The following is a 23,795-nucleotide window of genomic DNA, read 5'->3' on the forward strand; positions in this document are numbered from 1 at the left end:
GCGGGAGAGTCCCGTGCGTGGGGCTTGCTAAGGCATTGGAGGGAAACGGGTTCTTTCCCCCCACCCTCCCTCCACCGCTGGTCCCTGGCCCCCTCGCCGTCGGTACCCAGCGGGGGTGACTTGGCCGGCTGTGCCGGGGCGGCGGGCTCCATCCCGCCACTGCGGGCAGGTGTCGGTGGCCAAGCCCACCCCGGCCACCACCACCACCACCCGCCGTGCCGTCCTGCCGTCCGGCACGCGTGGACGGTGGGCTGGAGCGCGGCGGCGGGTGACCGGACGGCGGCGGCTCAGCAGCTGCAGCGGGGCCACGCGCGGCGCGGCGGAGGCTCGCCGCTGCTCTGGCCGCCTTTGTGCACTTCGCACAAGCCCGGGAGTCGCTCGGAAAGTGAGACAGAGCTGCGGGCCCATGTGTTTCTGGGGCTTCCCCGTCAAGTTGCCTCTTTTGGCCAGCTCAGCCTCAGACTTTTATTTATATATATATATATAAAAAAAAGCTACGAACAATTGTTTTCCAGTCCTCAGAAAAATTAAAACTTGATGGCAGATAAGCAGTGCCTAGTACCGCTGAGCGTGATGCTGATGCAATGCGTAGGCATAAGCTCAACTCTGCACCTTGCAGCTGCAGGGAGCTGCGGGGAGGCTCTGGAAACAGGTTATTGATAAACTTCGACAGTGAGGAGCCGTGTCACCCGCTTTGAGCAGCGTTAGTCTTTGTGCAGTGAGGATCCTGACACCGATCTCGGCGATAACCCAGCTAGGGAGCGTGTGATCCGAGCTATTTCCGTTAAGCATGTTGATGTTACAGTAAATGTGACATGTGGGTGTTGATTGAAGGGACATCATTTTCAGGCCTGCTTTGGGCCAACATCCTGAAGAGCGAGTCACTTCGTACTCGCTCCGCAACTAGGCTGAGCTCTTTCTGGGTGTGCCTTCAAGACAGCAGCAACTGTGCGTGGAGAACGGTGCGCTCGGCGAGCTGCGGCACGCTTGCGGGCGGCCTCCCATGCCTGGGTGCCAGGAGCCGTGACCCACGGCAGACCCCGGGCAGCCCCAGCTTGTCCCAGAGACGGGTGGCCCCTGGGGTAGCCGTGCTTCACCCCCCCCGGTGGGCACAAGGGTGGTGGGTGGCTGTGGTGGGGTGCCGGGGCGGGCAGGGCACCCAGCGGCACCTCTGCCGCCAAGACACTGGCAGCGCTCGCCTTAATCACCCCGTTATCGATCTGCGCAGAAACCGACGCGGAGGGGAGGTTTCACACGCAACGCTTTGGCCCAGCACCAAACCGTTCCCCTTCCCCCTTTCACTGCCTCCTCTTGATACTGTGGGATGGGAAAAATAAGGGAGAGAATAGGTTGGCAACTTTTAGATCCCTTCTTAGCTTGGTTCTGCAGCGCAATAAAAAAGCAAGAAAATAAATTACCGCTGCCTGGACCCAGCCTCACCCAAACCCCGTGAAGAAGCACCCACGGTTCTGTCCTTTGAGGCCTTGGAAATGATTTTTAGTAACACAGTCTTTTTCTCTATGGTACGATTTTGAGACATCTGACAGGCAGAAAGTAGCTAGCATGTGCGTTCGCTTTAATACTGGGCACGGGAGTATTGTTTGCACGGGGCACATATGCTCTGATGATGTCACCATGCCGAAGTAGGAGCGCCGGTGGTTTTGTGACAGCGCCTTTATGGAATTAAGGAGTTTGTCCACTGTATTTTGGCGTGGTAGGCAGCCAGAGAGCTTGGAGATGCTGCTTAGAGTCCAGCCAGCAAGTGTAATGCTTTTCAAAATAAAGCAAAATTATTTAGATTGTCCCGTTGCATAAATTTCATGAAGCCATCGGATAAGGACAGTGTCACTCATGTTCCCATAGATTGCCCGTCCCTGACTCGCTGTGGTCCCTCGGCAGGCAATGCCAAGGCAATCCTCTTTGGAGGAACCTCTGGGTGCAGGGAAAATGCCAGGCACACCTTAACACACCTGGGAAGAACCAGGGCACGAGTCCTGGCTGGAAATAACTCGTTTACATTTTTTTCCCTTTTCCCACGTAAGGGAGATGAGATGTTTTCCAGTGTCCTTTTTTGTGTGGCTTGACTTCTCCTTCTTAAAAAAAAAAAAAGTTAATTTTAAATATATACTTGTGAGGAAACACCCTCCTCCCCCAAACCCAGCTACCAGCAAACAGCAATAAAACCACAGAGTTAAATTCAAATAATGTGAAGCGACTCATTTGAAACCCACAGACACAAGTGGAGTCAGAACTTTAGATTGAGACTGGCCTAAATTGCCCCATTGGTATTAAAGGACTCCTTAAACAGCCTAAGATCTTGGCTGTTGTATTAACCAGGCATGACCCGATGTGTTATGGGCTGGACTTGCAGGCTTTTTTCTCTTTTCCTTTGTGGCTTTTAAATCTCTCCTGTAATGTTACTTGAATGTAGGTTTTTAATGGCTTAATTGAGTTGTCAATAGGAAGCCTTTTCTTTTTTTTAATTTTTTTTTTATTGTGAGTTAAAAAAATCCAACAAAACAGGCAAATTGACATGGATAAAATGCATTTGAAGATCTATTCAGTATTTTGTTTTTAATTCTTTTATGTCTGTTTTCCACCTCCCGAATAAGAGGATGTAATACAGCTTCTGCGTTGTTGGGTGTACGACTGGTCTCATTCCTGATGATTTATGAAGCTCAAATCAGAAATAAAGTCGAGTAAAAAAATCTTTTGATAGTTTGAAACCCAGTTACTACTGATCACGAGGGCTCGACGTACCAAGAAAACGAAAAGCTGATTTTCGGTGATGTGACGACTGCCAAAATATGAAGGAATACCAGATGTTATTTTAAAAAAGTGCCATTGCAGAGTCCTTGGAAAGAGAGAGTGAGCGAGTGTAAGTGAATAGGCATATGTGGATTTAACTAATATTCAAATGAAGTGTAGAACTGAAAAGAAAGAATTTGCAACAGTTTAGCTGTTTAAACCTCCTTCATGTTTCCACTGATGCCCAGTCAGGACCCTTATCAAACACAGCAGTTTTGCTACATTTTCTGAAGAGCACGACTTAAATCACAGGCAAAAAAAAAAAATCCTCACATCAAAAAGATAATAAAGTTGAGATCTGTGCTTTTCTTTTTCTTTGTTGTATATATATATAAAAATGCCAAAATTCAGCCTTTGTAATTTGAGAGACAGACTTTAATCTGAAAGCTTTACAGGAATGTTAGGTGCAACTAGTAATAAGCATTTTCCCCCTCTGCCACCTTTTTTCTTGACGACCCTTGGTTCAGTTCCTGTTTTCTTGTTGTCTTTTCCAGCTCTTTGTCCCGTCTCCCGCGTGTGTATCTGCGTATCTGCGTGCTTGTGTGTTGGTGTTTTTTTTTTTTTTAATATTTTGACACTCTGCTCCCCCTTAATAGGAATTCTTCCTAGAAATAGCGCGCACATTTCTAAAGGACCCTTTTCACAGTCCTTTTCTTTTGGCTCTAAAATGATGTACATGTAATTGGTAATTAAAGGTGCAAGCTCTCTTCAATATAAACAATATTGCTCAATGTTAGATCATTAAAGGGAACCGCAGCACTAAATAATTACCTTTTGCATCGTGACACACTGTTCGCAGGCATCCTCTCCCTTCCCAGCAGTCCCTGTTCAGCACAGGGTTATGGTTACATTTTCACTAAGGCAAGGAGGCATCTTTTCGTGATATAAATTGGTGAATTAATTGCATAGTGTTGTCTTCAAACTCCATTTAAACTTAGATTAAGGCGAAAAATCTAATTAATGGTTTTCAGAACGAGTATTGTGCTGCGTAAGCTTGGTGTGAGTTAGGAAGCCGAAGCCTTCCCGTGCCCATCGTCTGCTCCAGCAGGACGGTCCGTGCTGGGGCACTTCTCCGGGGTCTCCGTCCTTTTCCTGCTGCCGCTGGAGCTGCTGCTCTCTGCTTTGCTGTTAGTGAGCTCCGATGCAACTTGTACTACAGCTGGTAGATACACTGGTCAATTATTTATTCTGGAAAGTGAAAGTGGGGGTGATTCTTTCTCTACACTGTTTTTTTCAAGGCTTAACCTTTTTCGTTGCCAGGTAATACATTTCACCTTCTACCCCTTGTCCCTTTCCTGTGTGTTGGGGTTTTTTTTGCCATTTGGTGAAGAGTGGGACAAAACTACTTTTGTTTTCCACCAGGAGAAGAATCCAGATTTGGATTATAACATCTGTTTATCTCAGTCTCACTTCTTTGAGATATTTGTGTGACTTGCTTTCCCCAAGAAATCCATCAGCAAACCGCTTGGGCTAATAGAGAACATTTTTCCTCCTATTCCTTTAACCCTGATTCGATTAGAGGTCTCACTTGCTGATTTACATACTGTTAGTTCCTCTGTTTTGTTCAGCCCAAATCCTATAGTCCTTGCAGAGGCAAAACAGCCTTAGGCAAAAGTCAGTGGAAATTTTTCCCGAGTAAAGACCAAGAGTTGTATGATTTGGCAGTTACACGGCAGAACAAGAGAAAAAAACCCCCAAAAACGTGTTTTGCCCCAGAAAGAGGTTGTGATCCATAATTATTTTATAATGTAAGAATTATCTTCCAAATACGCATTAAAAACGGACTGTGTTTTATCAATTGTGAAATGAGAAGTTATTTATTTCTTAGAAACTGATGCAGGTCACTCAGGAATGCTTTCCCAGTCTTTGAGGGTAATGGTATCAAATCCATCAGGTCCGTGGGCAAGCTTTAAACAAAAAACTTCTATTAACCTATAGAGCAACTGCAGGGGTATTTGACATACGGAAAACGAGTGGAAGATTTCAGGCTCAGCCAATATTCCAGTGTGTTCAATAAGTGCCTCCTTCTCTTTCCCACTGTACACACTTCTGAAGCCCTTTAAATTCTCACGAGACTGTCTCCTGCTTACCTTACTCTTGCAAACAGTTTGCCGTAATTCGTGCTAATGGGGGGGTCATTTAACCTTGCCAGTATCTTTGTAATGGGACAAGGTGGTACTAATTTTGGATGCCCCATGGAGCCTGATCCTGCTCGTTCACAAGCATGCAAGCACTTTTCCGCCTTGTCTCTGAAACAGGAGGAGAAGTTTGGGTGCATAGGCTTTGCTGGATGTGGCCTTGGCCAGATGGCTGGGAGATGCGGTGGGAATGAGATGGTGGGATAAAAAGAGAGGGACTATTTCAGAAAGTGACTCGGGGCTTGAATGTTTGCAAAATGGCTCTTCGCTGATATTCTTGCAGTGCTGGCAGCAGTGGGAAGGAGCTGTCAGGAAAGCTATGCCAGGTCAGCCTTTCCATTTTGTTTCAGACAGGCTTGGTTGCAAAGTATATTGAAATCATTCTGGGAGAGCGGAAAAGCTGAAAAATAAAAGAAAGATCTAATCAGGCTTGGCTTCTTTGGTGGGGGGGTGGTGAGGGGAGGCTGGGCCTCTCGTGATGCATCCTTCAGAGTCTGTGAACATTCAAAGCAATCTCTTTCTCTTCTCCCCTCGTCCCTTTCCTCCCTCTTTCTCCTTGTCCATGTAAAGCAGAGGCTGACCATGTGGAACCGGCACTCGCCGACGAAGATGAGAGCCTGGCAATAGCAGAGCCGGGTGGCATCAGCATCGCCGCAGGCGGGACAGACCCCGACTTGTTAACCTGTGGACAATGTCAGATGAACTTCCCGCTGGGAGACATCTTGGTTTTTATAGAGCACAAGAGAAAACAGTGCAATGGCACTGGTGGTGCCTGCTATGAAAAGAGCATGGATAAGAGCAGCCCTCCCCCCTCCTCACGCGCCGAGCTCAGGAAAGTGTCAGAGCCAGTGGAAATCGGGATCCAAGTCACGCCCGATGAAGAAGACCGTCTTCTCACGCCTACAAAAGGAATTTGCCCCAAGCAGGAGAACATTGCAGGTACAGCATGTTTTACACTCAATCAACTGCCTAGGTAATCTTTTAACGAGAGCCCTCTAGAAAGTGCCATGAAACAGAGGCTTCAGTAACAGGTCTTTATAGGAGCCATCGGTCTGGAGGATCCTCACGGCTACGCAGGGCTCAGCAGGGCTGTCTAACTGAGTGCAGCTACTGCGTAGGGCCAGCTCCTGGAGAGAGGGGACTCTCGACCCCCAGGGAGAGCCCAGTGGCAGCCTGTACACATAGGAAGAAGCAGAAACAATTTCTAGAGCATCTTAAGCAGGTAGCAGTGGTGGAGGGGTAGGGGACTTCAGTGAGATACTCAGTTCAGTCCAGTTCAGACACCCTTCGTAACATGCAGACCCACTGGGAAGGACCAAATCCTGACCCCACTGAAGACAGTGGAAAAATCCTCTTCCCACTGCGGTCAGTGGGAAGAGGATTTGGTTGCAAGGGCTGAAGCAGGGGTTCATTAAGTCCTTGCTTGTTGCTTCTGGTGGGGTAAATGTCAGCTCCCTGGTCTGCATTGCTGCCTGTGCCGCCCATCCTGGGTCTCTGCAGATGGCTGGAGTTGGGTGGGCGATACCTCCATTCACACGCATGCCCCAAAGGGGGCTTTGGAAAGAGGACACAAGAGCACAGGCCGGCCTGGGTGAGCAAATTGCAGGTGTTTCTCTTTCTAAAACTCTCGGACATGGTGCAGTTAACATTTACTCAGCAGACACCGCCGGCTCAGAGGCGGGCAGGCGGGCGATGGTTGCCACCTGGGTGAACTGCTGTGCAGCGGTTTCTGCAGAGCGCCCGGCGCGGGGCCGCTTCTGTCATGCAGGGTGTTTCTCCCCTCTGCAGCGGTGCGTTCCTCTGCAACGGTGAAAGGAAGTTTCACCTGCTAGTGAGAGGGGGTTTTATCTTACAGAGCAGGATCTCCCCTCAAAGGGTCCTTTTTTGTTCAAATCAACTGAATCCCATACAGAAGACCAGTGGCAATTGTCTGTGCCACCACTATCCCAATTGCTCTAGGAATCATCCTATAGGATTAGATCTGATGGTCCAGGATCCTGCCTGTAGTAACAATGTTCCCGTGAGGGGATCCCTGGAAGACTTGTGAGAGGCTCCTGTCTTTACAACTGAAGATTAAGAGATACCTGCTTTTAGCACTGGAGGTCTCCGAGTCAGTCCCCAGAGTCTCTGACGGGCTTGGTCATCATATAAATGAGGATGTGGGCTTTGAACTGCTGCAGTCTTCAGATCTCCAGGTGATCTGCCTCTTAGGAGAGGGCATATGCCACCCATTGACTGCCTTCTTGTCTTCTAGGAATCTTTTTTGGGTGCAGTCACCATCTTGGCATGGGGCAGCTGGTGGCTTTGGGGGTTTCAGCAGTGGCAGCCTGTGCTGTAGTGTTATAAGCAACTCTACTGTAAGACCTGACCCCACCCTCTGCTCATTCTTCTTCAGCTTTCCCCATCCTTTTGCAGTTGTGAATGCATTTCTTGACAGAGATGACTACCTCATGGTGTAGCAGCTTTGAGGGCTAGATTTCCTTCCCATTTGGTGGGAGCAGAAGAAGCACTCAGGACCTTCTCACCCAGTCTGCTGAAGGCCTCCTGAATGGTGCTGAGCACTCTCAATAGCTGTTGATCTCTGTGTGAGCTGATGGCACTCAGCCCCTTGCAGAGAGTGCCCACTGCTTAGTAAGGTTGGTTCAGGAGATCTGCGCTGTAGTTGCAGTCCAGATCTCATCTCTTAACTAACTGGTGCCCAAATTCAGTCCATAGTGAAATGCCTCAATGGCTATACCCAACGCACAGGGTGCCGTCCCATCCCAGCTTCTGGGGGTCAGCATCAATGTGACTAAAGCCTTTGCCATGCAGAAAATCTGCTGGGGGAGGTGGTGAAGGGGGTATTCGCATGTGGGAAAAGCATAAAAAAATTTTTAAAAACCAATCTGGAGCACCTAATCTCTTTCAAACTAAACTGAATATCAACTGAAAATATGTAGGAAAGATTTTGAGTTGAGAAAAATAAAAGGGTTTATCATTTGATTGGCGTTTTCTCAGCAGTGCACGGAGATAGGGACATCCACTAAATAGTGCAGTAATAATGCTTTCTCAATTAGGAGCCCAGCTTCGAGATAAAAAGGTGCAATGTCCTTCCATATTTTTTTTAACAGCAGCGGATAGTTTTCAATAGTAGGATAAAAGCCTCACATTACAGCCATGGAGGGTAGCCATGAAAAACCCACAGAAGTCATTCACTGGAAAGGCTTTAGTGGGATATACCAAACCCCTTATTTATATTTCAATAGAAAGGCTTTCTGCATTAGCCAAGAAAATCAGAATCTGCATTTAACATTAAAGGTATTTCCCAGTGAGCGGCTGTAGAGCATTGTTGTTAGATTTGTTAAAAAAAGAGACTAAATACGATTTCATAAAAGGGAAACTTAATCTCTAAGGCAGCTTTCTCCCACCCTGCCACCCCCTCCCTTTATTTTTTTATTTTTTTGGTAATAATGCAAGAGCCTACAGTATTTTTACTTTATATGTGACGAAAGATATTCTTAGCCTTTCTGTACTGCGACAGGAAGAATGAATTTCTTTATTCCACCAAGAAATATGTAAAATAATCCCTTAGAAGTATGGGGAGATATGTTTGTTCAAAGCATTTAAAATGTTATTTTAATCAAAGGCACAAAACACTCTACATGCTGTGTCAGCTAAAGGAGACCATTACATTTTAACAGCAAATCATGCTCCTTTTTCCCCCCTTCTAGCCAGCCCCCCCTGCTTTGAAACTAACTTTTTTTTATTAAATAAAAAGGCGAAAAAGATTAAAGAATAAAAAAAACTTCAGTGGCTCAAATGTATAAAGTAATTTAATATGGTGGAAGCATTAATTATTTTAGCTTAATTGAATTCTGAGGACTGCAGTAGTTGCATTTTTGTAGACAAGCTCTGTTTATTATTTCTTTGTGTAGATTAACAGTAAAGGAAACATAGATAACTTTCAGTTATTTATTGTAAAATAAATGTGTCAATTCATGTGTAAAGCAAGCTGTTCAAAGATAATTGAGTCTTTATATTTGAAGAGGGAAACCAGAAATCACCCACTCGCCACTTCGGCTCCCTGAAATATGCCGACACCGCTGCTGCCCTCAAATAGGTTTCAGCTCCTCTCCTTGATCTTGTGTTATTTTTGTAGACCTTCGTATTTGGTCGAAATGATTTGTGCGGCCTTCTGCGGTGTGACTAAGCCACCCAACCTTGCAGGTTCCCATGGCTGAGCGTAGTGAGGGTATGTCAAGCGCTGAGCTTGGCTCTGACGTTGCACCTCTCTTCCCTCTGGGTGTGAGGACGCTGGGATGCAGCACTGCGCCGAGCGTTCACCCTGACGCAGGGTGCTCCGGAGTCCAGAGGTCTTTCCTCCTCTCTTTCTTTTTGCCTCTCTTTCTTTCTTGGTAACTCTGCTTGCTCTGGTCACTGAATGTCTCTTGACCACACAACAGACCTTATGCCGCTTCGAGGGAAGGGGGTAAAGCTCAGGATTCTGCAAGAATTTTCATGCACGCAATGCAAATCTCCAACTGACATTTCTAGATATCAGTAGAGACAAAGGCAACTTTATCTCTGCAACCAACTTTTAAGGACCTTCTGATAATGAAGTCTGTCATCTTTTCCTGACTTGTAACTTGCAAATCCATGCTTTTCAAGGTGCTTTCCTTTAGTTACCACTGTCCGTAATGTGTGTGGTAGCATGCTAGTTGGCACTGGGAGGACGTGACTTGCTTAGGAGAAGTCTGTCCTGTAAATTTGTTCGTTTTTTTTTTTTCAGATTGGCTGACCTGTTTGAAAATCAGTTCTGCCTCTCATACAGAGGGTGTGATAGTATCAAACAGATGTACCAGATTGTTGCACAGCAAAACACAGCCAGGCCAATGAGTTGACTAGGAGTTATCAGTCACTGCTGCTTTCACTTCACCGCTGGCAGGTATTTTGGAAAAAATTAGGCTACCATTGTATTTTATACCTCTCTTTATCTTTCATATTTATCAGATCTTGGGTGTAACTAGGTGATCTGTCCTGGCTGAAGGCGGCCCTGGAGAGGTGGCTTCTGCTCTCCTTTGACTGGTGGTAATTCCTGTCCTCCACACAAGCCCTGCTGGGCTTGCAGGCCACCAGGCTATTTGTTAGCAGGGCTCCTTGACATGATCCAGATTGAAGAAAAAGTACCGGTTGGCTTGTTTTTAGCGCTAGATGGATTCAGAGAACCTTGGCAGAGAGGAAGGAGCCTTGGCGGGGCAGGGACCACATGGATCAGACCTTCTCCAGCTGGGCAGCGTACCCTCATGGACAGATAACCACACCAGCAGCAGAGGTTCATTAAGACAGTGTAGTTAATTTCTGCAAAGATGGTGCTAGGAAAGGGGATGGAGTTGATTGGAATTCCTCGTTCATCCCGTCCTGGCTGCCAGTGCTGGGCTCCATACATTACGTACTTGAACTAGATGTGCATCGTAAAAAAGGCTCCCTGTCAGAGGCAGGGTTTAGCTGCAACCCCTGCTCCATGAATGCTCATTTCAGGCTTTTGAATGGTAAAACTGCCAGTGAGAGAAACTAAATAACTCGCATGTGCTGGAAGCCAGAGATAAACACCGCCGCAGGTTGCCATGAAATAGGCTATTTGATATATTTAGAATTGTTATTTTTCTCCAAATTAAGATTAGTTAAATCCATGTGTGTTGTGTGAGTGATTGTTAACTCAATGGCATGGATTATCCTTTTTTCAAATCATGACAGCTAATTATTATTGCTGTCTACCCTGGGACATTCGCTTACAATGTGCTATTATGGACCCGCGCACCCGTATTAACTGTAGGACTCAGACAGCCATCGTGATGCCTTCACACGTGAGGGGACCAAAATGCCAGCTGAAACAACCCCAGGCCGGTGGCGGCGATGTCAGGCAGGCTGGGAAGAGGTGTCCTGAGCAGTGCCGAGCCGGCACGGGGCACAGGGACCATCCCCTTCCCAAGGCCGCCTTGGCACCGGGTCCTGCTGCTGGCACCTCCCCAGCACGGTGGGTCTTGCAGAAGAGACTTGTCAAAGCCAGGCCAGGAAAAACACTATGTGAGGAAGAAGAGGCATCCAGAAGTGTGTGGTAACAGTGCCTGAGAAACTCGGGTTGTAGCTGCAATCCTTTTTGTGAGGCTTTTCCAGGCTTGTTTCTTCCCTCTCATCTGCCAAGGCTTTCCCTGAGCTCAGAGGAGTTACCTGGCCTCCTCCTCCGCTGCTTCACCAGGTATTTAGCAACGTGTTTTACTAACTGGTGTTGCTGAGCAGTATGGAGGGGGGGACGACACACAGAATGTGTCAACCGCTGCTCCCCTGAGAGTGGGGTTAAGGAGCAAACCTCCTGCCCTCAGGGACCTCAGCTGAAGTCCTGGCTTGGGTTGTGGGAATTAAAACAAGCCGAGGGATCTCAGCCAGCGCCCTGTGTGCACCCGGGGCAGGGCGAGGGGCATGGCGGGGAGCCGGGCCCTGCTCCGGGGACAGGGCACCCCCAGCCCACGCGAGGGGCCCGTGGTGGCAGCTGCCCTTCCCCGGCTCGCCCGGCTTCAATCATGACGAGGGGCTGCCGAAATGTTGCCGGCTTGAAGTTTTAAGGCTGCCGGTGAGGCCAGGTGGAGGCTCTCCAGGTGATGTGATCCCCCCTTTAGGGGATCCTTAGCGGGGCTGGTGTGGAGGGCGTCCTGTGGCAGCTTGGCAGCCCCCCATCCTCTGCATGCCCCTCCAGTTGGCAGCGAGGGACGGCAGGGCCGCGGCCGCTTGGCGCTGCGCGGCGTCTGCCGCCAAGGCAGCGGTAAGCACCCTGCTGATCCCGGCAAGAGTTAAAGGTGAGAAACCTGCCGATTATGAAACGCTTTCTTCCCCTTGCTTGAACTCCACCGCACCCATGTGGCATGGCTCCAGCGCCCGCTTGCTCAGCCGCGGCCCGGGGGCCGCCCGCCGCCCTCTCCCTGCCGCCCTCCCAGCTTGCCTCCATCCGTGTCCTGCCCGGGGTCTGGCCCCACCGGGCACTGAGGCTTTGCCGGTATCCCCGAGAGTCAAGGGTGAAATTAATCGCACCGAGTTTTAAAAGCAGACTAATAAAACCGCTGAGGAATATTATGCCCTCAGTTCTCCCCGCCGGTTTTAGCTTTTTGTTTTGTTCCTCTCACCGTCCTGTTTTTCAAAGCTATTTTCTGCGCCCGGTGTGCAGTTAGCTGGGCTCCCACGAGGCTGGCACGGCAGGTGCCGGTGCTGGGGGAGCGGCAGGGGTCCGGCTCACCCCACTCCACCCCGGTTTCACCTGGGGTAACTCCCCTGAAACCAGCGGTGCCAAGCCAGATCGATCAGGCGGCGCACGTGGGGACCTGCCCCCGAATGCACGGGGTGCCGAACTGTGAACCGGGAACTTGCTGCTGTTATTTTCCTCTCTCTCTCATCTCTCCTGGTTATCGTCATCTTCGGTTTCACGTGTGACAATGCTAGGTAAAACCTTTTTGACAGAAGTGCCATTTTGCAGGCTGATGAGAGGGGATTTAAGAAGGTCATTCAGTACACGTGGCCAGAGTCTTCTTGCTCTGGGGTAGATGCGTATCGGGAGTCACTCTTTAAGAGCAAAACTTGCTTGTTCGCACCGGCTTGGCACTGCTGTTACCCTCTTTTGATTCAGTGGAAGGACTCTGGACTTACTCAGAGGTAGAGCCCAGTCAAAATGTCACCCAACAAAATGTTTTTTTGCCTTTACTTGGGCCCTGTTGTGAAATTACTTGGGCCATGTGTGGGACACCAGAAACCATCTGTATATTAAGGTGGAAAGATTGGTAGATTTTTTAGATAACACTAATGGTAAATGATGAAAAGGCACTCACTGGTCAGCCAGTCATTACTCATTTTTCTTGACAACTTTGTGAGCAACTGTTAAGAGCAAAGTAAAAGTGGTGCCCAACCATCCTGGAGACTGCTTTGGCATTTGCGTGGATGAGACTAATAATAATAGGCTCGTGCTCAGTACAAATACTGACTGCAGAAAAGGCGTTCGTGTGCGTTCGCAGGGGAATTTTGCACTGGGATGTCGCTGAAGGAAAGCCGGTTGCGTGGAAGTACTATAAAAGAGAAAAGCTCCTAAACAGGTAGAAAAAGTTGCTGTTCCTCTCCGACAGTGAATAAATACATAAAGGCAGAGAAATGGTTTCTTTGCTTCAGCAGGACAGAAGTGCTGGTGTAGCATGAGGCTGCCTCCCTTCATGTCTTTTCCATAGATGGTTTTTCTTTCTCAGCCTGTGTTTGAACTGCGCTGCCTATACACACAGTGACCAAATCGGCTGTGACAGAAAGGTTGAATCTTTCTAGGGTTTTTTGGAGATTGGAACATTTTTCTATCATAACTGGAGAAAAAAACCCCCTGTGAAGTAATCATACTTTTTGTACAAGAAAGGCTTGGATTTCTATGTCATGTCACATAACTTCAAAGGGCATAGATTTGGGGCTGAGTTTCCGCCGTGGCTTTGGTGGCCGAGTGGGAAGATGGGAGCCTGGAGGGTGAGAAGTAGAGGAGAGAGGCCAGGTATAGAAATAAAACTGTGTTTCTCAGCGGGCAACCCTGGAAGTCCAGAGAAACTGGGTAGCTCTCGGCTTGGGAGATGTGCGCGCTCGCTCCAACGAGAGCATCCTTTTCAGCATGGTTCCTTCTCCCTGTTCCCTCCCACCCTCCAAATGGTAATTGGTGGGCCATGCAGTAGAAATGTTATTAAAAAAAAAAAAAAAGAAGAAAAACTGGGTGGGTGGGGTATCTAGGGATTTGGTGTCTAAGCTCAGGAGTTAAGCCGGAAATCCCAGAGATGTAATGAAAACAAAACGGACTTTTCACTCGCGCTGTGGCATTCTGGCAGTGAGAACGCTTTCGTGAGCCAATGTTTTCATTGTAGGTTTTCTCGAGAGAAGTAGTGGAAACGAATCGTTAACCCCTTAACAGGAACGAATGTGGTTGCTGCAGCGGGGAGAGGAGAGCTGTCTTGGCTCCTCGTTGCCATGTTGGAGAGCTTGGGGGTGTGTGTATGTTTGTGTGTATTGGGGAAGGTGGGGTAGATACCGCTTGTAAGGAGTTTAATAATCTTAATGGCAGATGTGAAGTGGTTACTTAGCGGTTGTTGTTTTTTCCTCTTTGCATGTATGCCTTTGCAGAAAGATTCGAGCACGATCTGCACAAACCACTGTTAAGCCCAACAGCTCTTAAACTTGCTCTTTCTTCTGGCATTTGGTAGCGTATTTCTTGAGCGAGAAAAGGGGGACACTGCTCACCGGTCCCTCGGCAGGGTCATAAAAACTGCAGATGGAAAAGACCTACCAAGTAGCAGATCCCAGTTTTCTTGGAAAGTGGAAGTACAGGATGTGTGTCTGTCTCAGGCGTGTTACGTATATAGCTTTAAATGTCCAGCAGCCTTGGACGGTGTTCAGCCTTCCAGGAGTAAGCCCCTTCATTAAAAACAAGGGAGTCTGGGGAGGAATGGAGGTGGGAGTGATTAATCTAATTTACCTTAACAGCCACTTTTGGTGAAGAGATTGTGTATCCCTGTCCTCCGTGCTCTGATTAGGCTGCATTTTATTTCGGTATTTTATTTCACCTTTTGATCACGGCTGGCACTTACCATATTTCTCTCTCCACTCTCTCATTAGGGTATTTTATCTGCACATATTCTTGCAAGCGGTATAGAGCATCAGCCCCCTGCTCTAGCTAAAGAGCATCTCATCTATCCTTTAGCATCTCGGAAGAGCAATTAAAATCATTATACACCTTCTTCCAGCTGCCCTAGATCCTCCGGTCCAGCCCTTTCATGCAGATTGTGGGACTCTCGGTGCTGTGCAGACTTTGGACGTAATTGCATGGCTGCTGCAAGGGGCTGTGCCTCTGCCGCTGACCTTGCTCGGCACGCCTGGCCTCTCAATAGATGTTTGCCTTCTTTCTTCCCAATTTGACAGCTCCCCCTCCGCACTCCAGCCCCTCACTCTGCCCCAGCCCGCTCCTTGTCTGTTTGCGCTGGGACAGCATCGCAACGGCAAGGTATTTGCGGCTGAAACTGCCTCGGCGATGAGCAGGGGCTGAGGAGAGCGTCAGTTCTCCTGCACACCCCTGTTTGAAGAGGGGAAAAACAAGAAAGGAAAGAGATACTGCTGAATAAATGAGGGTTCTACATGTTTTTTACGCCAAACTGCTTTCGTAATGGTCATTTAAACAAGGTGGAGCGGTGGGGGAGGAGAGAACAAGACGAGACTGCAGACAGGGATTAAACAGCCCTCTTCTTCTTTTAAGACATTTATTATTTTCTGAGTCAAACCTGTAGCCAGCTAATGTAACTGTAAAAGTCTCCTTTGAATTATTGGCGAGGTGCTCTGAAATCTTTGGTTACAGCTGATGTACTTGCACGCAGGCAAAATCCAGATCTGAATTTAGCACCTACTTGTTTTATTTTCTTTATTAAACCAACTCCTGGCTCATTTTTTCCTTTCAATACCGCCTTTTCGTTTCCCATTTTCTAGAGTGCCCTATTACTAGCTCATAAAAAGAGTTAGAAACTGAAGGGAAGTTTCCTGAGCAAGAAGGAATTTTTTTTCTTTGGCTTCTTTTTTTTTTTCCCCCTATGGCTTGGCCTGGAGCCAACCTGTCTTTCAACAAGTAGAGAGCCATTCCAAGTTGAAATTTATAGAGCAGAGTCCAGGTTCAAGGACTGAAGCCCGCCAACAGCTCCAGCCTCTTTGTTACTGATTAATTCTGCAAGCGGTTCAGCTGGTTTGCTCACTTCTGCCTGCTCTTCACAGCACTGCAGCGCTTCCGAGCCGGCTGCTGCTGCTTCCCCTTCCCCTCCTTTTCAGCAACGTTTTCACCCCTCACTGTACAGCTTCCCCTCCAAATTCATTTTAACCCCATGCAATCCAAGCTGCACCGTGTCGACCTTATGGTAAAATTATAAAAAATCCTTTCCCTCCGCTTTTTTTTTTTCCTTTTTTTTTTTTTTCCTTTTCCCTACAGCTAATTTTAAACGTCTGGAGCTCCCCATTTCACTTCAGCTCATATTAAATGATTGCTTCTTGGCATCGTTTGGAACCCAAAGTCCCAGGTTTTAATTAGTTTACTCAAATGCACGCAGCGGGGCAAAATAGTTTCTTTCAGCTTCACCTGCAAAGGATGTTTCCTGTCTCAGCGAGGGGGTTTCCCTCGCAGAGGGATTAGAAAGGCAGAAGTTTTCAAGTGGTCTCAATATGGGGCCCCACAAGAGTGTGTGTGGGAGGTGAGGGGGAGAAACAGCAGGAAGAAAAAAGGAGAAAAAAAAAAGAAAACACGAAAAAGAGTTTGGGAAAGTACCTTGAAATGAGGATGGTCCCAATCCTGCAAGAAACTGGATGTCAAAGCATAACCTTATTGACGTCAATGGGGGTTTTGCCATTGGCTTTAGCGAAGGCAGGATTTCATCCTTAGCCTGCGCCGAGCTGTAGGTACGCCAACGGTCCTCTTGCAGTCAGCGGGATTACTGATGTGCAGAAAGTTAAGCATGTCTGTAAGCGTTGGCAGGATTAAGATCTGTGCTGGTATTTTCAGACCAAGTGAAATGCATGTGGGAGGTTTTTAAAGAAGAAAGTGCATGGGAGTTTTAAAAAAAGGAGAGTATAGCCGAGCCTGCCATTTTTAAATGCCTTGGGGAAAAACCTGGGTTGCTATTAAAAATATCGGAGGACTAATGTGTTACTAATTGTGACACAATTAACTTCTTAAAAGTATTTGATTGTGAGTCCCAAGAAAATAAAAGGATGGGGATGAATAGGTAGAATTTCAGGCCTGCATTTCAGTTTAAACATTTCTTTTTTATTAACTAGAAATAAAAGCGAGCCTAGAGGTTCACTTTACCGTGCATCTCGGTTACTCTGCTCTGAGAAGTCTACTTTTGAGTAAGTTATTTAAAGAATTAAGAAAGGACAACAACAAAGGAAAGAAGCTCAAACCCAGTAGCTGTCTGAGACCCCTCTATGTGGCTTTACCACAAAGCTCTTAAATTCTTGTTTAAACATTTCTCCAGAGTTGTTACTCAGGAAATAAAAACGCGTGCTGTTTGTCTATAGCAGATTAAAAGTTTACCTTTAATGTGACAGCTTCTCAAATCTAGTGTCGGAAACATGCCTCTGTTTTATGGTATTATGAAACAGGTCTGGAGCAGAAACAATGTATTTAACTAAGAGAGAATGAGATAGAATTTGTGGGTTTCTTTCTTTAATGGTTTATAACAAGAGACCTTTTCTGTGTCTGTCTCCGAAATTTTTGTGCATACAAGTGGCCAGCACATGTAAACCACACTTTGAAATTTAACAGTTAACCTTAAAAAAATCTTAAGTTCAGCAAAATGGAACTTTTTTTTTTTTCCCCAGTCTACGGACAGCTCTTTGTGCTGTCTCTTTGGCAGAGGAATCTAAAGCTTTTTTTTTTTCCTCCAAAACATTTGTAATTTCAGCAGTAGAGAACCGAAGCACACCCGGGCTCTGAGAAGGCACTCTCTCACATCTGCCTCCGCCTGTGTGCGAGTTCCCTGGGGTCCCATTTATAACAATCTAACAAGATAGAATCTGCCTTTGAGTATCAGTAAATATGGCTAAAGATCACAAAACTGTACTCGTAATTGTTCAAGACTAAAAGGCAGAATATAGTGTTTGATTAATGTTTATGGTACAGGGCCTTTTTGTGGAAAGACATTAAAACAGTAGCCCCCAAACTCCCCTAAAAAAATCCCTGAGCCCTGACTCCAGCCTGCTCAGGCTCCACTGAAGGATGCTATCCTCATCGTGCAAAGTTCATCGTTTAAGATGATGCACTTTATTTTTGATTTTGAAGCTGATCGAGGACACCCGATCGGAGCTGTTGCTTGAAAGGGGTGCACAAGGTAGTTTTCTGTTAGCAGCGCTAATACACAGGAGCAAAGGACATCTTTGCTGGCCACCAGAAGCACCCATCCCTCAGGTCAGGGGGCTTTTGACAGTGCCTTGCCTTGGACTGGCCTCACCCTTACCACGTCTGCTCTGTGGGTGAGGAAGAACACCGTCAATCCTCAGTGCTCCCTATCTGACTATTAACGTTCATTAGAAATATTTAAGCAGGGGGAGGTTATGGATGCAGCGGTGTCTGTCAGAGATCCCTAGCGAAGGCACCTGCTTGTTTTGGAAGGACTGACGAGCTGGATTGATGAGGTCTCCATTAGTGCTGGAGCCGTGGGGCTGCTCAGGCTAGGGTTTGTGCTGGGTGACCGGCAGCTTGCAGCAGGCGTTACTTAGGTGGGGTGATGCACCGGTTGTCCTCACTCCCTCCGCGGGAAGCTTGGGAACTCCTGTTGTCTTCGCTGTTGGGAAATTTCCCTGCTATCTGGAAAGGTTTATTTTTTTGAGGGATAGTGGGTGGAGAATACAATACAGATGGATCTGTTTCTCTTTCATTAGCTCTTTCAAGACGCTTGTTTAAATGTGTTCGCTTTGTTTTTCAAATGGTAAATGTCAGTGTTTCAAATATCACTGTTAACAAAAAAAATTAAAAAAAAATAGATCTTTGAAAAAGCCCAGGCCAGGACTTTGTGAAAATGCTAGTCTAGAAATAGTAAAGGTGGCTCTGGACGTGCACAAAGAGGGGAAGATGTGGGGAAGAGTGGGTGCTACTTTACATTCAGGGCTGGTCCCTTTCGGAGGCTCCTGCCAGGGCAGAGCCCAGAGCAGGTCCTGCGGCGGGGAGCCAGCGGCGGGGGGAGAGCTGCGGCCAGCAAGTGGGGCTGGGTTCTGGCGTGGGTGCCCGAGGGATGTGCTGAGCGGATGGCTGTGACTTTTGCAGTGAAAACCATGTTTTGAGGAACAGGGTAAGGGTACAGAGAGAAAACCTGGAAGAGTAGGTGCGTATACTCCCACGGAGTTTGTTTCTTGCCGAGGAAATGGTAGCCTTCAGGGCGAGACACTAACTGCGCTGTGCAGAGCACGGTGCTAGCAGAAATACCACCCCAGCGTGCCATCATGGGACCACCCTGGCACTTCCAAAATCATGCTTGGATACTTCTGTTTCCCACCTTCCTGTCCCTACACTTCTCCCAGCCCTGGCTGTGTGATGGCAGAGCGGAGCAGAGCCTAAACCCCATCCCCTGTAAGCTTTCTCTGGGGCAGGTCTTCGTGGCTTGATGGGTAAAGCGCAGGAGACCATCAGCCCTTTCTCCAACCCTGCAATCGCACCTTTGTTCCTGGGAGTGGAGCAAGTCCAGGCATTTTTAGTGCCCGTTGCTGTCGGTTTTAACCCTCCCATCTCTTCGCCAGCACCAGCTTTAAACCGCCCACAGGAGATACGCGGGCAGACACTCTCATTTCTCAGATGAGGCAGAAAAGATGTGAATGGCTTGATTTTCCAAGCTGCCCGGCTGCGCCCGGCGGGGGCTCGAGGCAGCCTGCTGCACTCCGCACCCCTCTGGATGGGGCCGCCAGCGCTACCGTCCAAAATTACAGCAGGGAGCGGGTGACGGCAGTGGGGCTATCGCCCGGAGAGCTTGCCCTCTGCTTCACTGCTCACAGCCCTACCCTTTCGTGTACGCACTGATGTTTTTGAACAAGCCCAGATCCCTCCGGGTCTCCGTGCTGTTAACATGTTCCCCCCCTCGCCAAACTCCTGGGCAAAAAGGTTGGATTAAACACATGTGAAATCACAGGCAGGGCACCGGGGTGGGCGGCGATCTCTCCGGTCCCTTCTTGCAGCCCCTTGTGCCGCCGGTGGGGATGGATGGAGGATGGGGAGGTTTCGTGCCACTTCCCGGAGCCTCGGCAACGTTGCCACCATGGGCACGGTGCCAGAAGATGGCTTCTGCCTTGTAATTGAATAAGGATCTAAGGAAATTTCACTTGCGAGCATGTGATAGGGCCCTTCCCTGTGCGGGGAGATGGGAGCCCTGGAGCCGGGTGCCTCAGGCGAGATCCTGTCTGAGTTTGGCTGGGTCGGGACAAGGGTGGGTGTCCTCGCCGCTGCTGTGGGTGCTGGTCCCAAGAGGAGCCAGGACCCCTCCACACTGCATCCCTGCAACTGGGTGCTGAGGAAGAGGAGGGGGCAGCGGGAAGGGGGGGGGGAGAAAAGAAAAGATCTGTGACAAAATCATGCGACACCCACGTAAATATTGTTTGTATGAATTGGGTCCTTCATCTTTTGTTAGCAGCAGCTTGTTAATTAACAGCAGATTAGTGCTGCTTTCTTCTGACACATGAATATATTTTGGGCTAGAAAATACTTGTACTCAATAAAACTGTGTGACTGAACAATTCAGAAAGTACCAGCGGAGCGGCGTAATGGATTCCCTTTTCATCCCCTCCCCCTGCCTCCTCCTCCTCCTGCTCTAAATGCAAGCAGATTTCTGCAGTCTAGTGCAGAAGAGACATGTTAAACACAGCTAAATAAATCATGTTTACTCTTGGCGTTCTTGGTAGTGAAAAATCTGTTGGCTGTTTTTACTTCCTTATTTCTCAGCATTTGCTTCCTACCTGTTTTTGAGCCTGTGCCCAGAAATAGTAGTTTTGTCAAACGAGTGGATTATGCCAACCAGCAGTTCCCTCTGCCAAGGAAGCTGCTGGATCGCAAAACCCGGTGACTTCTTTCTTACAGTGACACTGAGATTTTCCTCCTTCCTTTCCCCCATATTAGGATATAAAATAAAAGTATTAAAAACTGGAGAAGGAGAAAACCTAACCAGATCCCGGCAGTTTAAGAGCCCACATTAAGGAAAGTTGAACTCCCGTTCCGGAAGCCCTCCTTTAAGCTGTTTGTGGAGGTGAAAGCGCTGGAGATAGCAATAATAGGAACCAGACATTTTCCCTTTCTCATTATCATTCCTTGTCCTGTCCCCCCTCACAAATGGGTGTGGGTTTTGTTTCAGCTTTGGTGTTTTTTTCCCTCTAGAGAGAACTTTACAGCTGGGAGGGAGAGGTAACTAAGCCTTTATTTTAACCAAGTCAGCTCGCGAGCTCTGCCGTTCCAGGCGGTGGGTGAACTCTAATTTCGGGGCTGAATTCTGCTCCTGACCCCGTGCTCCTGGGCAGCCCCGGAAACCTCTTGCTTGAGTGATGGCTGCCGAAGGGGCTGGGCTCCCTTTGCAAGGTGGGGTGAATGCAGATGTGACAAAGCCGTGCACAGCTATATGTGCATGTATATATATGTGTTGTCAGCAGGGCTGCGTCAAGTGGAGGGGAGTGTACCCCAAAAGGGAACTAACTCTGTTTTGGTGCAATCCTGGGTATTAAGTGCTCCTCTTTAACCTCAGGGGGCAAGTTTTTGGCCTGCACCCATCCTCCTTACTGCTGTTATCCCTGATGTGACTGTAACATGGATTATGAGCCTGGTGGACTCTCCCTGTTTGGTTTTAAAATTAGAAAAGAGATCCTTTTTCCCATCAGAGCTTTGCATGTATTTACTCTTTGATCACATTGGAAGGGCCTTATCCTGTCTCCAGAGGAGCTTTAGTTCTGCTTTCAGTGGTAACAGGGATCTGGCCCGTGCTGAATATTAGCATTTTAATGGCTTACTTAAAACCCCATTGCTGGTACGCTCACAGGGCTCCCGGCATGAGAAAAGTCCAGCTCTGGGGTTTTACAAAGCGATGTTGCAGGCTGCAATGCCTGCTGAAAGAGAGGAGCGGGGATGGCCCATTTGTCATAGATTATTAGTATTGTCAATAATAACATGTCTACAGAAGCCAAATTAATTCCTTCTTCCACTTTACAAAGTCCAAGAAATGCCAGATCAGTTTCAGAACAGGGGAAAAAATAAACAGAATCAAAGTTTGTATGTTATGATTCCTCTGAATTTCTGGTGGGAATACTCTGCGATAGAAATGATATTTCCATAGAGGCTTTGGCTGCCAGTTTGCTTAATTACATTAAATAGTGGTATAAACCTCGGCAGAACATAAACCTCTGTTACAGCCAGTCATTAGAATATTGAATCATAAGGAATAATGATACCAGTGCTAACGTGTTTTAACAGTCTTTATTATATTAGTGATTGAAGTGTTATTTAAAAAAATAAGGTTTGTTGTAGTGGCTTAGGTGTGCATGCATATCTTCTCTGATCACCTATTAGGAGACTGAAGACCGGATTTGAATTTATTACAGGGAAATAAAAGGCTTGCTTAGAGGAAGAACTACTAGATCGCTGCTTATGATTTTACAATTTGATTCTGCTTGTCCTTAAGGAAGGTTCATAACACTTACTTTGGAAATGCCATCTACATCTAGAAAATTAGGGTTAAAAGGACTACTTTGTTGAAACTAATTACAGGCTAGTTCAATTTTTTAGTTGGTGACATTTTAGAGATTTTGCTTGTAATGCAAGAGGTTATAGAAAGATTTGGTTAGACTGCGAAATACAGCAGTAAGCTGCTGTTTGAGTATATTGACATTTTATTCAGAAACAAAACAGAAAGTTACTAGCCGTTATTTTACTGGGGTGGTAGGCATGAATTTAATATCACTTCCTCATCCTGACCATGGACGTTTGAAGGAACCCTTTTGCTTAACCTCAGCTGGTGCAGTATCTCTGTTTTGTTATATATTTTTTTTAAATACACTTTCCTGGGTAATCAACTTCAGCTTCCATTTCAAGCAGACCTGTTAATAAAAAACATTTTTGTGTCTTATACTTTTATCTTATGGAGGATGATGCTATTCTGTACAACTAAATGGATGAATTGGGAGTTATGGAGAAGTCTGGTCCAGAAAAAATGTACCTCAGAAAGAATATCCTGTACGCGGAATGGTTCTTAGTTTCTTGTAGTTGGCTTTGCTCTTAGTTTTGTGTCATACTGAACGGAGTAAGGGGATCTTCTTATACCGTACTTGTGTTTTACCTCTCCTGGTGCAGGGTTCAGCTATCCCGTCTAATTAGCGCTTGTGACTGGCTAAATTCGTCTTTCACCCAAGTCTTTGGGTGAAAGTTTTCGTTGTGCTATTTAGCAGCAGGACGGGGCGTAGGTTCGCAGCATACTTCCTTGTGCAAATGAAACGTCTGTTTATTATTTCCCTTTTTTAGCTTAGATTACAGTCTGAGCTATATTCCTGGTTGCTGGTTTATTTGTCTGCTTTCTTTTGTTATTTAAAAGCTAGTTAATTTTCTAGCCTCTTTTCTATTCAGTAAGCATTATTTACTCAGTTGTGCTGGTGTCCAGTAAATTGAGGACTGAAGCTTTAGATCCTCAGGGTTCCCCTCATTTGGTGGATTCTTTTACCATCTCCAGATGATTGCTCTGCTCATTCAATTTGACAGATTAAGTTATCAGACTTGGGCCCGCTTGTACACATGCAGCTGGATTGGTTTTCCCCTGAGAGATCCAAAACTCAAAGGGAATCCTCATTTTAAAAATCTCTGTTTCTTTCCCCCCTCCATGGTTGCTTGCCCTGCTTTGCTTAAGTTTGCTTGGTGTACTGAAATGCACTGCTGAGAGTGAACATGCTCCGTGCACTAGGGAAAATTTGCAAATTATAAACGTGCACGTTAATGGGACCCCCCCAATCACTTATATTAATTGAGGTGTAATGTATGCATGCACACTAGGCAGGTAGACGATTTTTCACATTGAAATTCAGCACTTATAAAGTGCCTACACTTATATTGCTTTTGGCAAGGAGTGAGACAAAAACCCAGGAGCTGTGATTTTCTCCCAAAGCTAATTGTGTCTGTATATTAAGTTTGTCCATCTGTGCTTTGCAGGGACATCGGCATCACCTGATGGTCCTCCTTCACATTTCCAGCAGTGAAGCAGTTAACAGTGCTGCTGCTTAATATATTGCTGTTACAGAGTCTTTTTAGTTTCCAGGACACTTAATGAA

The 23,795-nt window shown here is 47.0% G+C and overlaps 1 protein-coding gene across 4 annotated transcripts in view; it reads left to right on the forward strand.

Moving 5' to 3' along the window:
• Nucleotides 1-23,795, forward strand: part of BCL11B (BCL11 transcription factor B) — a gene marked incomplete at its 3' end in the record, with an annotated part of 94,371 nt that overhangs the window by 8,916 nt on the left and 61,660 nt on the right. For 2 of the 4 annotated variants that reach the window (XM_082000299.1, XM_082000301.1), the window contains exon 2: nucleotides 5,517-5,885. In XM_082000299.1, coding sequence (XP_081856425.1) covers nucleotides 5,517-5,885 — 369 coding nt within the window. The remainder of the gene's footprint in view (nucleotides 1-5,516; nucleotides 5,886-23,795) is intronic. The other 2 variants (XM_082000300.1, XM_082000302.1) reach the window with 1 other exon arrangement.

Source organism: Phaethon aethereus, assembly GCF_964289735.1.
Source record: "Phaethon aethereus genome assembly, chromosome: 5".
Taxonomy (NCBI): domain Eukaryota; kingdom Metazoa; phylum Chordata; class Aves; order Phaethontiformes; family Phaethontidae; genus Phaethon; species Phaethon aethereus.